The sequence below is a fragment of the Telmatherina bonti genome, assembly GCF_933228915.1.
Source record: "Telmatherina bonti genome assembly, chromosome: 20".
NCBI lineage: Eukaryota > Metazoa > Chordata > Actinopteri > Atheriniformes > Telmatherinidae > Telmatherina > Telmatherina bonti.
Genome location: NC_136618.1, coordinates 16,723,633 through 16,737,385, shown reverse-complemented (window position 1 = coordinate 16,737,385; position 13,753 = coordinate 16,723,633). Strand labels below are relative to the sequence as shown.

The 13,753-nt window shown below is 39.6% G+C and overlaps 1 protein-coding gene across 2 annotated transcripts in view; it reads right to left on the bottom strand.

Moving 5' to 3' along the window:
• arfgef1 (ADP-ribosylation factor guanine nucleotide-exchange factor 1 (brefeldin A-inhibited)) overlaps positions 1-13,753 on the bottom strand; it is a 53,785-nt gene that overhangs the window by 5,073 nt on the left and 34,959 nt on the right. For both annotated transcript variants that reach the window (XM_079260045.1, XM_079260046.1), the window contains 22 exons: positions 13,134-13,368; positions 12,252-12,351; positions 11,860-11,999; positions 11,659-11,767; positions 8,924-9,125; positions 8,728-8,839; positions 6,865-7,070; positions 6,664-6,748; positions 6,357-6,522; positions 6,067-6,218; positions 5,859-5,987; positions 5,601-5,759; positions 4,998-5,142; positions 4,758-4,848; positions 4,570-4,610; positions 4,258-4,427; positions 2,543-2,694; positions 1,600-1,772; positions 1,303-1,463; positions 772-902; positions 358-487; positions 43-178 (listed from right to left, as the gene is read on the bottom strand). In XM_079260045.1, the coding sequence (XP_079116171.1) occupies positions 43-178; positions 358-487; positions 772-902; positions 1,303-1,463; positions 1,600-1,772; positions 2,543-2,694; positions 4,258-4,427; positions 4,570-4,610; positions 4,758-4,848; positions 4,998-5,142; positions 5,601-5,759; positions 5,859-5,987; positions 6,067-6,218; positions 6,357-6,522; positions 6,664-6,748; positions 6,865-7,070; positions 8,728-8,839; positions 8,924-9,125; positions 11,659-11,767; positions 11,860-11,999; positions 12,252-12,351; positions 13,134-13,368 (3,125 nt within the window). The remainder of the gene's footprint in view (positions 1-42; positions 179-357; positions 488-771; positions 903-1,302; positions 1,464-1,599; positions 1,773-2,542; positions 2,695-4,257; positions 4,428-4,569; positions 4,611-4,757; positions 4,849-4,997; positions 5,143-5,600; positions 5,760-5,858; positions 5,988-6,066; positions 6,219-6,356; positions 6,523-6,663; positions 6,749-6,864; positions 7,071-8,727; positions 8,840-8,923; positions 9,126-11,658; positions 11,768-11,859; positions 12,000-12,251; positions 12,352-13,133; positions 13,369-13,753) is intronic.

Sequence of the window (13,753 nt, the reverse complement as noted above, 5' to 3'; positions counted from 1 at the left end):
CACACACATTCAAGAAATATAAAAAGTATACTGAGCACTGACCTTGCTGCACACACCAATAAAGTTGAGCCAAGATGTCATCCAACAGTAAGCCATTGAGGGACTCAAAGTATTGTGTGAAGACATCGCAGATGGCGTAAAGTGCATGGTTGCATGTGGTGGTCATCCACTCTGCTTTCTGAGAGGGCAACACAATTTCACAGAGAATATGTCAACATGCAGACAAAATAACAACAAAAAAAACACCAACAAGCTGCAAGATGATAGATATGAGTTCTGAGACTCGAGGGTATCTGGCAGAACTGCTGAAACAAAGGGTGTAAAGGAAGTGATGGGGATGAAAGCCTCGTCATGTACCTCAGTCTGTTGCTCAGGCAGCTTCATGTTGTCAAAGATCCTGAAGACGATCCTGAACAGGTCTTGCCACCAGTGTTTTTCGAAGGTGTGCCCATATGTCTTCATCACTTCAAACATCACCGTGAGCCCCCTGGGAAAAGCACACAAGCACGCTTGTCATTCCTGCTGCCACACATGACTTTGTTTTCCCTTTTAAACAACAGAACTTGTATTTTCCACCTGTGTAGTTTGAACTGGCAAACTGGAAGTGCAGCAGGAGTATAAACATCTATATTTATACATACAGTACTTCTGCCATTTCATTGAGCTTCAATACAAAGCAATGAGTTTTATCAAAGATGCTTTTTTTTTTGCCGTTAATTTTACCCACCCTAAAAGCCCTGAGCATGCAGGTGAAGGATGAAGCCCACCTACCTGGTCCTGACATCCAGTTTACACCTGTTGATGATGCAGGAGAGCTCAAAGAGTATTGGGAACCACCCCCGCACCCACACTCGATCTTCGGGCGCTACATTCATGTCATCACTGGTGTAATCTTTGAAGGCCTGCCAGGGAAATAAGAACCATGCTCACCACTGTAGGATTTCTGCCTCTGGAGAGAAGGAACCCTCCCACACAAATATTTATTTTCATCCATACTGTATGTGTCACAGATATGAAACATAAACAGAATGAGTGGTCTGCACAGACAACTTATGTAGGGCACATATTACTCCATCAATTATACCATAATAATATACAATTAGCTAACATATTCAAAAGGAAAGTGTTTATTTCCTGACTATAATACAACTTTTGTTGCTGCAAACAATTGTTTCCATGCACTGTTCTGACTATTTCTCCCTATGCACAGTTAAAGTCAATGTATTTTGCTTCAATAAGGTCAATGTGGCAGTATACATAGAAAAAGTAAATGCCCTGTAAGAACTGAGCTTTAATATTGACCTGTGGCCTCTCTGAGACATATTTTGCGCAGTGTCGGATGAGGCGGATGGCTTCCATGCTGGTGTCTGGGAAGGAGGCATTGCAGGCAAACTCTGATAGACACTTGACTGCATCCTGGAAAGAGTCGATTGTAGCCGCAAAGTGCTTTTCGAAGACATTCGCTGGGAAATAAGCAGAGGGAGATGCAGTCAGGAACCCGCAAAAGCAAGGGAGATGGATGCAGGGAAAACAGGTGGTGAGATCTACTGCAACATCTGACAAGATGTTAGATGAATCTAAATTGGGCGTTGGACTCACTGACGATATGGCCGGTGGTTTGGAAGGCCAGCTCCACGATGCTCTCATCCTGGTCAGATGCAGCCAAGTGGAAAACGGAGAAAATGTTCTTCCATCCTGAACGAATGTTTGCCGCCTGGGAGTTAACCATCTGGGCTATACAGCGCACAACCATGTCTCTGATGGTGGGAGACCTGAAAAGGAGATAAGGGATGATTACACTGGTGTGGAAAGAAAAAAAAAAAAAAGCACAAAGGGGAAAAGCAGCGAAGTGAAGCAATTGGAGGAAAAAAGGTAGGAAGCGAAATGAGAAAAATTGATGCCAGTTAGTTCTAAAAGCTCTTTATAACATCCAAAGTGTCACTTTCAGGCAGAATGATTATTCCTACATTGATTTTGTTGCAGCAACTGTTGTCATAGAAAAAAGAGATCCTAATTGCTCAGCAGTTATGAATGAAAGAACAGATCTGCCTTCACTTATTCTTACACACACACACACACACACACACACACACACACACACACACACACACCCCACCATGCGTGAGTCTAATGGACACACCGCACTGCAGGGTTCCCATGGCTGCCAGCCATCTCCTCTCTGCTGAAGCTCTCAGTCTGGGTGGATTCATACTTTCACTGCTAACTCCTGTTTCATGCAAAACAGCTTGCCTTCACAACATGCTGCACATAGACTATCGCTACGGCAACAGTTGCATTTTGTCGTTATAACAGTAATTTAAAACAGTTATAAATAGCCATTTAAATTACATTCTAAATATATTTAAACCAAGCTAATTTAATTAGAAAAAGGCTTTTCTATGAAGTGAGTGGAAGGATAATGCAAAGAGACTGAAACGGGTCAGGTGAAATGTTTTCCTCCGAGTGGGAAAAGAGACAATATGCTCATTTGTTGCTAAAAGCAGCTGCAGACATGCAGAGAGGGCTGCATTTGGTTTATTACCTGTTCTTCTTCATGATGTGTTCAAAAGGTCTCAGAAAGTCCTTCTGGAATCTGAAGTTGGCCAATTCGCCTTTCTCCAAGAATTTCATGGATAGTTGCCTGAGAGAGTCCACTGCAAAAATTGCTACATCTTCATTAGGATTGCAGCCGACCTGCACATAGATAAAGATGATATATTTCACAACATTTTCCTTGCTACATTACTCTGATCTTTTTACTTATAAAAGTGTGGCTTTCCAGGGCAAAATGTTTCACTGGAAAAGCTGAAGATGATAAATGACCACTTTGAAGATTTGGCTTTTAACATGCAGAAACCAGCCGGATCTTGGTGAAAGGTAGACCCTGGAATAGCAAAATGCCACAAAGCCTTTGTGACGAGAGTTTGTTTTCATGGGTTTCATTAGAAATTACACAATTACACCAGCAAAGCAATATTTTCCAGCTCATTTCTAGAATGGGCTGTAAAGTATCCAGAAACATAGACAGCAGCTGCTTTAAAGGTGGAGTATGTAAGATTTTCGATATTTTCTAAATAAATTAACTAAAAAAATAACTACAATCATAATTAGATTTTTTTAAACATATAGGTTCCAGTCTGTCCATATTTGATGCGTTATTAAATTACAAGTTTAATTAATGACAAAGACCCTTCTTAAATGTTTGCCTACCAGTAAAAAAAAAAAAAAGAGCTTTTTGTCATTTGTCATTAATTAAACTTGTAATTTAATAACACATGAAATATGGACAGACTGGAACCTACACGTTTAAAAAAACCATCTAATTATGATTGTAGTAATTTTAATAGTTAATTTATTTTGAAAATATTGAAAATCTTACATACTCCACCTTTAATGCCTTTGGCATCATCTGAATTATCATTAACACCAACAATTTAACAAAAAGACTATTCTCTACATATAAAAAGATTTATACAGCAGCAATTCACAACCAAAAGGTTATATGAGGAGGTTGTGAAGAGCTCTAGTTTTATACATGAAAAAGAATCCTGCAATCATCCACTTCCGTTGTATTTGCATACCAAACTGTTAATTTGGCTGCTTCTAAGGGTTTGTTTGTCGTTTTTGCTGGAATGATGAACAGATTTTGATAGAGAACATTAATGTGAACTACGCTGGTATAATTTAAAAAAAAAAAACAACAAAAAACCTTTTCCAGAGTTTATCGGCATGTGTCAGCTTTTAGTTGGGGACGAAGTGTTATGTTAGTGCTTCAAACCATGGCAAATGAGTCTGTCTGGGAGTTAGAAATGCTAAGTAGCAGTTCCCTTCTCTAAATCTACAACAGCACAGAGAAAAAGTTAGAAGCTTGAGGAGATTGTGTTTATGAACTCAGCTGAGTTTGAGCTGACAAGCAAACAAGAAGACAGCAAATAGCTGCGAGCAGAATACCGATTATTGCTTTACATGATAAACAAATCTGAATAACTGGCATATTTGACCAAAGTATATAGTAATATGTTGTGTAAATTAAGTGCAATAATGACTCAATTTTCACAGAATTTTTATATATATATGTATATATTTTTTTATATATATGTATATATACATACATACATACATACATACATACATACATACATATACACACACACAGCTTGACTTGCTTTGTCAAACATGTATGAGAATGAAAAAAATTTCTTTGAATAAAAAAATATAAATACTTTGACAATGGGGCCTCTACTAGTCCTTACTTACCTTATTAAAGTGGTCTCCAATGACCTCCCAGATCCTAGACCACTGCAGCCTGATGCGACCCATGTTGTAGTAGGAGATCTCAACTATTTTTTGCAGGCTGAACATACGCGGGTGTGTAGGCGAGGCCAGCTCATCCATGGACACAGCGCAGAGCCAGCGCACAAAATCCACTGATGAATGGACACAAAATGAAAAAAATGAGCAAAGTATGACATTTTGAAGAAGAATCTGTGAGTCATGCCAATAAAAATGGTGAAAAACGCAGGTATCCACAGATGATTAAATGATTGTAGCTGGATCAACTAGACTCACCTATTGCGTTACCATCCAGTCTGGTAGAACCGGTGAATATCCTAAAGAAAAATATGCAACAATGATTATTTACAAGCCACACTTAACAGGAGTATTTTTAGTTCAGGCTTAGAAAACGTGAGCCTTTATGTCTGCTCTGATTTAGCTGTAAATGTGTGAGTTTCACAGGATCAGAATAACTACTTTACCTGTCCACAGCTACCACCACACTCTGAGAACTGGTCTCTCCAATGGATTCCTGAATGCTAGCAATCTGCTTTCGGTCCACCGTCCCTCCAACTACAGAGCAAAAAGGTTTCAGACAAAAATCTATACGCAGAGAATTTGTCTATGATGAGGTTGTTCTATAGTCAGATAAAAATATATCAACAAGACAGGATAAGACTGGGCCAGAATGTGGCATTCAACTTTAAAACGTTGCCTCTGACCTAAACCCAGGTACTCGTCGCTGCTCTGCTCCTTCGTGCTCGCAATAAAGCCCTCTTTGCCGCGCACCGTCCCTGAGATGTAGCGTGCCTTCACCCCAGTGCCAATCAGTTGAGCCAGCTCCAACTGACTGATGCACTTCAGGATCTGACAAGAAACACAGCCGTGGGACGTTTGAATAATTGTACATGTCAAAAGAGACACATTGCATGAAAACTATTGACAAAATTGAAATGACAGCAGTACTGCACCAGTGTGGAAAACATTTTCACTGGTTGCTGAATTAAGTCAAACTTTTCTTAAAGTCTTAAAGTCCTAACATCTAAAATAAAGTCTGAGGTTTTGGTAAAAGTCATTCCAAAATAAAAAATATCTTGCATATTGTTGCTTCACTCTTAAATTAAACAAAACAGAAATAAGTCATGCATCATATCAAAGATGTCTTGTAGAATATTCCATCATTAACTTCATGCTTTTGAAAAGTTTATATGCTACATGTTTATGAACCAAAGGGAATCTATTTAGGGAGTCAACTATGATAAGAAACACAAGGAAGCGTGATCAGGGACAGTAAAACAGTTTTAATCAGACTGAAAGAAGCAAACCTCATGCCAGGAGTTGCCTAGATAGTTGCCATCAGTGTGAGCCACAGTGATGAGGGTCTTGATGGTGTCAATGTTCTTCTGCTTCATTTCTGCAATGCCAGAGCTGGCTGTCAGCAGGGTGAACCTTGCCAGAGCCTGCACATAAGCATCCCTCTCCAACTAAAAAACAAAAAACAAAAACAACAAAAGACCAGATTCAGAATAAAGCCAAGTGAGGAAAATGGAAACACAGTGATCTTGCAGTTCATGTTGCAGTACCTGAATGGAGAAGATGCACGCTATCCTGATAGCACAGCGGATTCCTTCAAGACACAGCGAGGCCACTTCAGTGTCGTCACAGTCCTGGAGACCCACACTGAAAGCAGCCAGGAAGGGCGTCCATGCCAGCTGAGGAACACCAACACGAATGAGCTTCTCCAGTTTGTGTCCAGCAGTGTGTGCTAATGTGTGCATCTGTTGGTGTTACCTTGAACATGGGCCTGACGTGCTCCAGATGTGTGGCGCTGGTGAATGGAGCCTGGACGTGGCTGACAGCCTCCATGAGAGCTTTGGCCGTCTTGGCCATCTGCTCCATCTCCACGTTGTACAACAGGCGTCTTTGCTTTTCGCTGGCCACACCTGCTGGGCAGAAATACAGTTAAACATTTACACTAATAAGATTTTTTCTTCATTTGACATAATAACTCGGTAAGGAAAGACCACATCTTAAAACATATTGACCACATTTCTGAGACAGCTCACAGGAGTGAGACTCACTCTGCTTATTGGACTTCATGGTGAGCTCCTTTGTTTCCTTCATGGCAATCTTCTTCCCTGCTATCTCATCGTATATGGCTGAGAGGTATTCCTCAGGTAGGTCTTTGCTGTCATTGATGCCACGATTCATCTTGATATATTGCTCTTTTGTCATTTTATTCTTCACCTTTGCAGGGTAACAAGAAGGATATAAGTCAAAAGCTGCTTATGCATTCCTTGTGAGTTGTGTTTGACTGATATGCAAAGGAATGGCTGATGTCAAAACGCAAACCCAAAGGCAGCTGCATTGTTGAAGGGGACTTCTTACCTGTGGACTGTGAAGATCTGTTGTCAACATGATGATGGAGTAGGCGAGGACGTAAGCGGTGTCGGCACTAGCAAAAAGGGTTTGTCTTGAAAATGAAAGGGAAGGTAGGGAAGACGAGAAATTCAGCAGTTTTCCAGTGGTTGCACTGAATCAAACTTATTTATATTCATGGATGGGATATTGTGTGAGATTTAAATTTACCCCTGGTTGCATTCGAGATATCTTGCTGCAAATTTCTCCATGAGCCGGTCGATCTTCTGGGCTTCACCGGGGAGCCGAAAGCCCTCCAAGAACATCCTCAGTGCCGAAACAAAGTCTTTGCCTTGGAAGTCCATTTGATCCACGTAGGCATACATCACTTCTTTATTGAAACGATCATTATCCCCGAGAAATTCTCCTACTTGAGTCTAAAGACAAAAGATGTAAGTCAGACATTTTAATTAAACACTGTGCCATTAATCCCTTGTGTGTGACACTTAGTTTGAACTGATTTAGAGATCAACACTATTATTTTTCTGATCATGAGAAATAAACACAAGCAGAAAATCACTTTTAGGACTGTAAACTGTTGCTTTCCGTGTTCCACGCCTTTAAGTGCATGATAATCCAGTCAGTATGGATTAGATTATCCACTTACACATTTACCCACAGTATGCATCCAACTGCTGTGCTGCTGCTTGCAGCTGAAGGCTCTCCTTTCTATCCAACTGTTAACAATGATATTAAATGCTGATTTACACTGAGACCCTGTCTAATAAGGAAAAAGTGTTATCTTCATTTAAGCTAGTGCTTAATACTGCATGAACTGGATGGTGAAGCTGTTGGATGGCTGGTTAATGCTCAGTGGAAGGCTATTACATCATTTTGTGGCTCCTGCACTGTTTAGTTTTCTAATGTACAAAACAGTACAAAAATGTTCAGCTGGACTGGCTGCTCTTGTGTATTTGCCAGTCACTTTCCTGCTGGTTGCCAGTTGCTCATTTTCTTGAGGATTCTCAAATAAACCCAGTAGAAATGACTAAATAAAATGACATGCCAGAACTCTCCTAGGATGTCCCTCCGTTTGTTTAATGGTTTCACTTTTTCATCCCATGGTGGAACAAACAAAACAAAAGTGGTTTCTGTATGTCCTGTCTGACTTCTTTTGTGGTTTTACTGACTACAATGAATATTTAATGCAGTCCTGGATTAATGCAAATTTAATAATAATAAAAAAAAATGTCTGGTCATTTGTGAAGTTTGTGCAACACAGAAAAGCAACGGGAACAAACAGACATAGTTTAGATGTGATGCACAGAAAGTTTGTTTAATCTGTAACTTCTGACCTCACGAACAACATCAGACTAAATTTAGAAAAACATCTTCAAAAACTACAGCAACAATAATTTGGCAGAATGTTATTAATTCTAATTTCATTCGATTCATGTGTGCTAAACCTTTTTGTGGATGACAAATTATATGGAAATACGTTTTTATTTTTTAAATATTCAATTTAAAATGAAAGATTACACTTTTCAGTAAGAGCTCCCACCAATGCAAAGTCCTCCATCTGGCCTTAGACTGAAAAATAGCATCAACAAATCAAGGAATCCGAGTGTGCTTCATTAATCTCGCCAATCATGGCCGGTGTGCTGCTGGGGACCAAACTGAGTACGGCCTCAACTAAAGCAGGGCTTCTTACTTCTGTATGACTGTATACCTTCTCACATCTTTTGTAAGTGTCCTCTCTTGCTTTGTAATTTAGATGTTTGATGTTGCCGAGCAACATTATCAAATATATAGGGTTGTAAAATGCTCTCCAAACAGCTGTGGTTTGCAGTGTGTTATTCCATGTAACTTGATTTGAGCATTGACAAAACCTGCCGAGCTATTATCATCAAAATACTTTGAGAGGTTCAGTGAGAAAACTAAAAAAAAAATTCACAGAGCTTGGCGGCTTGATGTGAACAGATGATGTCACAGGTGTGATATGCATTTAAAAATGTGCAATTTCAAAAGTTTTGCATTAAGTTTTTAGCTGGTAAACTAAAGGAAAACAGCAAAATAAAAAATCCAGGAGATTACCGAGTCAAGTCTCTCCTCCTGGTGCAAGAACTGAGCAAGGTCTTCTGGTGTTGTACCCAGCATGCCTTGCTCTTGCAAGTACTGAATTCCTCTCTTTGGTTTCTTGTTGAAACTGTAAAATCCATAAGACGTCAAGTTTATTTAACAACATCAACACAATCTGGGGATTAATTTTTAGGCATGTGGCTCCACTCACAGGTCAATGCCTTGCTCAATTATCTCCTTCTGCTGTTTGAGGACTTCAAACTGTTCAGGGTTGTCAGTGCCTGACATCTGCGTGCTGTAGCTTCCGATGCCAGATGAGGCGGTGGAGTCCAGAGAGTTAATGCTCCCATAGCGGTTAATGGTCTCCGGGGCCTTGGTTTCTGTGCTCTCCTGCTCTGATGGTTTCTCTTGGCCTTAGGAGCAAAAACACAAGATAAGACAAGCCAGAAGGGGTGATACATGAACGCAAATAAACCGAGTCTTCTACTGTTATTGTACAAAACAAGCCCTAAAGCCATCATAAAGGTGAAAATATCTGGCACTGACACAAGCCCAGCCTGTAGGTTTAAAAATGAGCTCTATGAAAGCTAGTACTGAGGGACTGAAACTTCAGTAATTGAAAGAGGAAACTGCAACACAGAGCAAACTGAGCCTCAGGCCTTCTTAATGATAGTTGTTGGCAGGGAGGGCAAGAAAAAAAGACGAGTGCACGACCGCAGCCTAATGAATTCCAGAGACACACACAGTCACACACAGCAGGTGCAATTTAGGGTAGGAGGGGAGGATATTATAAAAGGTAGGATGTTTAAAACACTCCAGGCAGTAAAAGGGGTAAAGAAGCAGGAATTTGGAGGCCAGTGGAAAGTGGTTTATTAAGCTGACTAATAGGAGCTTGAGGATTCAGTGCTGCTGCAGGAGTGAGTCCACCTTCTAACCTTGGCTGTGCTGAAGCGAGGCATCTGATTACCCATCGGAAACTCTTTAAAACATTCAGGACAGCCTCCCAGTAATGTTAGCCGACAGTGTGTTATGTGTACACAGCAGAGCGAAGAAGGTGAAGGAATAGTAATCGGTGACAGGATTTTTACCAATTTAGCCAAAGGGGAAAAAAATTCAACTAATATAAACTGATGAAGGTGAAGACATCTCAAGTCATCGTAGCTTAATTGAGTCCAAACACAGTTCTGGTAACACTCTATGGGCGTAAAGGGGGAACACAAAACCTACAAACACGAGCTATAAGATGCCATACAAGAACAAAACTGCCTGAAACTTGAGCAAAGAGGCTGAAAAATATTTATAATCACCACAAATTCTAGCAAACACTCAATACAGCTCTAGCATTACCTGCTCTTGCTTTGAAGTAATTCAGAAAAGGGGAGAAAATGACACAAAGAAAGGTTGAAAGATTGGACCTGATACATCATAGTCTCTTATGCAGCCAATAATTATATTGCACATCCACTGCATGTGTTATAAATATCCAGCAGCCATTTAACATTCAAACTTCAATATGAGCTGCTGTCTGTGTACCAATGAGCTCTCATGGGTTTTGACAGAGAAACATCCCTGCGAGTCAATATAGCTTCTTCTGCGTGTTAGCTCTGACAGCTTAGCACAGGGCTGGCTTGTGGACAGTTGCAGGGGCCAGCCTACAGCTTAGAGGCTTATGGGATATCTTTCCAGTCCTTTCACAAAGTTGCACTTCATCTTAGTTTGAGCTCCTCCTTCAGCCAACTACTGAAATCCTTCGTTGTGCAGAAGACCCCGGGTCTGTTTGTTACACTGGATTTTTCTTCACCTGTCTTAGATGGATTCAGCTTAAAGCATCGCTCTTTTTTTCAGGGGTGTAAACCTCCTGAAGTTAGCCGCCTTGCAATAGATTGTGCTATATTGCTCCCTCTTCTTGCTGGAGCTGAGCTGATAAATGCTTGTTTTCATTCGAGCTGCAGTTTCTCTCCTTGAATGCAAACAGTCAATCCTATAAATGACTCCAACCATGCTGATAGATAACACCTTTGTTCCAAACTTCAGCTCCCTGAAAGCAGCAAACTGCGACTAAATCAGACACATCATGGTAGAGAATACTTATAACCTTGATAGTCTCTCATAAGCTTTACATGATACAAAAACTAAAGTAAAAGCAATTATCTTGCAAAAAAAAAAAAATTATGGAAAACCAACAAACCATTAAATTGCAATTCCAGCATTCATCATCTTCATTTAAGTTGTAAACATGCATTCAACCCCACTTCTTGTGGGGCTAGTTCCACAAGAGGATTGGGTGTTATTATACAAAGCAGTAACAGTGGTATGTGGCAATAGGCATTAGTTTCTGAACTGTAACCAAGCCTACTTCAAATCCTCTTCAGGGATTAATATATTTACTCATCCATTCATACATCCATTCATGCATTCCGCCTCAAAAACACTTAATCCTTTCAAGAATGCAGTGGCTACAAGGGAGACAGAGATGCTGAGGCCTCGCTGCTTCAAGCAACTTCCAGCAGCTCCACTCATTGCAGTTAGTTCTGGATAAGCTCCCAATTACCACACAGCTGCCCATGCCCTCTAAGGGTTTGCAAACAGCAACCAGAATTTTTCAGTGTAAAACAGCACCAGTTTTATTTAAGACTCTTCCTGGATTTAGGAATTTCTCAGTAAGCATACTGTGATAAACCAAAACTCAGATCACATGCTTGTTTCCATTATGGCTGTTGCTCTTCTTCACAAAAGTTCAACCATCACAGCTTGTGTCACACTTCCTCCTCCCCATCAGGTGTTTAATTTATTTACTTGCAGGTGGTGGAATGGATGCAACCAGCAGCTTAAATTTCAGCAATGGATATGGGAAAAGGTTTCACTTAGTCAGGAATTCAGTTTGTATTCAGATAAAGACCAGACAGCTGTGATGAATCAGGATTGTGTCCAGTGCAGTGAACTCACCAAGACTGGTCTGGGAATTGGGGTTCACATATTGGTCTTTACTCCATTCTACCATACATTTCAGGATGGACACCAGACATTCAAGGCCTTTCTTTCTCAGGGTCAGCTCCTAGACAACAATGCAAGAAGCGTTATCCAAATAATGGACAATTTTCATTGAAAAGCACACTTAGAAGAAAAAAAAATAGGGGAAAAACTTACCTGTTGAGGTGTCGTGCCAAGTTCATGACCTCCCCGACCCTGTGCGATTTTTGAAAGGTCATTGACCAACCTTTCAAATATGTTAGCAGCGTTCAAGTCACAATCATAGTTCACATAAATGTCCACAACACTCTGGGCATCTGAAAGAGGCAGACGACGTATGGCGAGTCAGAATCATACATCTGAATAACTGCATTATTTTTCTAATACATTACAAAATGAACACAGTTAAAAAAAAAACAAAAAAACCAACTAAATTTGATTTAATACATTTAGCTGACAAATACCTAAATATTTAGCACCATTATAATCAAAGGAAAAATTATTTTAATCAATTAAACAATCAATCGATGTTGCATCAGTTTTAAAGACATTTAAATCAAGGAGCAAACCTGCACATATTCTAGTAAGGGTTTGTATGACCATCCATTTGTGATCGTAGGAGCTAGTGGACGTCTCAAGGATGTACAGGAAAATCTCTTTGAAGAACACCTGAAAACAGAGTTTGATTAAAAATATAAACAATAGCTGTACAAGAGGAACTGCCTGTATAACCGAGTGGAGAAAAGAAGAGAAGGTTATGTATTTAAACTGAGACAGCTGTAGTAGACAGAAAGCTCAGAGCGTGTAGCTGAGGTGGAGAATGTTTCAACAGTGTGTGTGAGCAATGCGACATATGTCATCTGTGTCAGCTGCCTGCTGTTTTGAGAAATGGATGAAGTGTGTCCGTTTCGTATGATGTATTTGATGTGTTACCATCCAAACAGGTGGTGACAGATGTGGCAAGTGTTGTGAAACACACACTTTATTCCTGTCTTATCAGTACAAATGGATACAAATGGAGCAATTATTTTATTTTATTCTAATATATTTATTTACCCACCTCTGGAATTTAAATTACATACATATTTCAACTAATAAAAACTATAATAATTTTGATAATAAAAACAGAATAGAAGAAATTAGAGTCCTTCATAACTTCTCCTATTTCACAATATTTCCGTAACAGCTTATCAGTTATGAACCTGTTTTTTTCCATTTCTCTTTACGTCACAAAGGGTTTATGTAGATATACAGAAACATGGCTACTGTACTTCCCCAACTAGTTCATCAGGCTTTCTCTAGATGAATAAAGATTAAAAGACAAAGCCTGGTACACACTGTTCTTTTTTTAAGTCTCTAATGTGTCTGTCCCACAAAAGTCTTTGACTGTAAGCAGAGAAACGGTGATTCTTTTTATTAACTTTAATTCGCAGAAAGAAAAAATCTTGTACCTCAATTTGCATCTTTAGGTGTGTCTTGAAGTGGGAGAGCAGAGTAAGAAAAATGGAGAGCGAGAGCTCAAAGACTTCAGGCACAGAGGAAACGCCGTTCTTGGACAGGGCCACGCACAGGTACTGCTTGATGGCATTTATGAACATCTCATTGGTCTTGAAGATGGGCCCAGCGTTCTGCAGGATGGACAGCAACAGCTGGAGGGACAAGACCTTTGATCGCAGCTCATGAGACCTGAGGCAGTGAGAGAAGAGATCATTTTAGTGTATGATTTTTAGAGGTGATATTCTTATAATCTGATTAAAATCATGGAAACAATTTGCAGAAAATTAAAACATTTAAATACACAGAAGGTAAAACAGATGAACAGTAGAGTAGATATCTGTAACAGTTTAGTATGTATTACTTATTAAACACAGATTAAATTAGAGCACAGTAAGACACAATGTTGGTATATATGACTATGTTCAATACTTCAGCTATTAAGCGTCTTATTGTTTTTGAAAACGAGGTTCAATCCTGCATAAAAATAATAGGAGACTTAATATTTTCTAAGTCATCTTCAGAAGACTCTTTCTAAATACTTATTTGATAAACCTTAAAAGCAACATTATGAAAA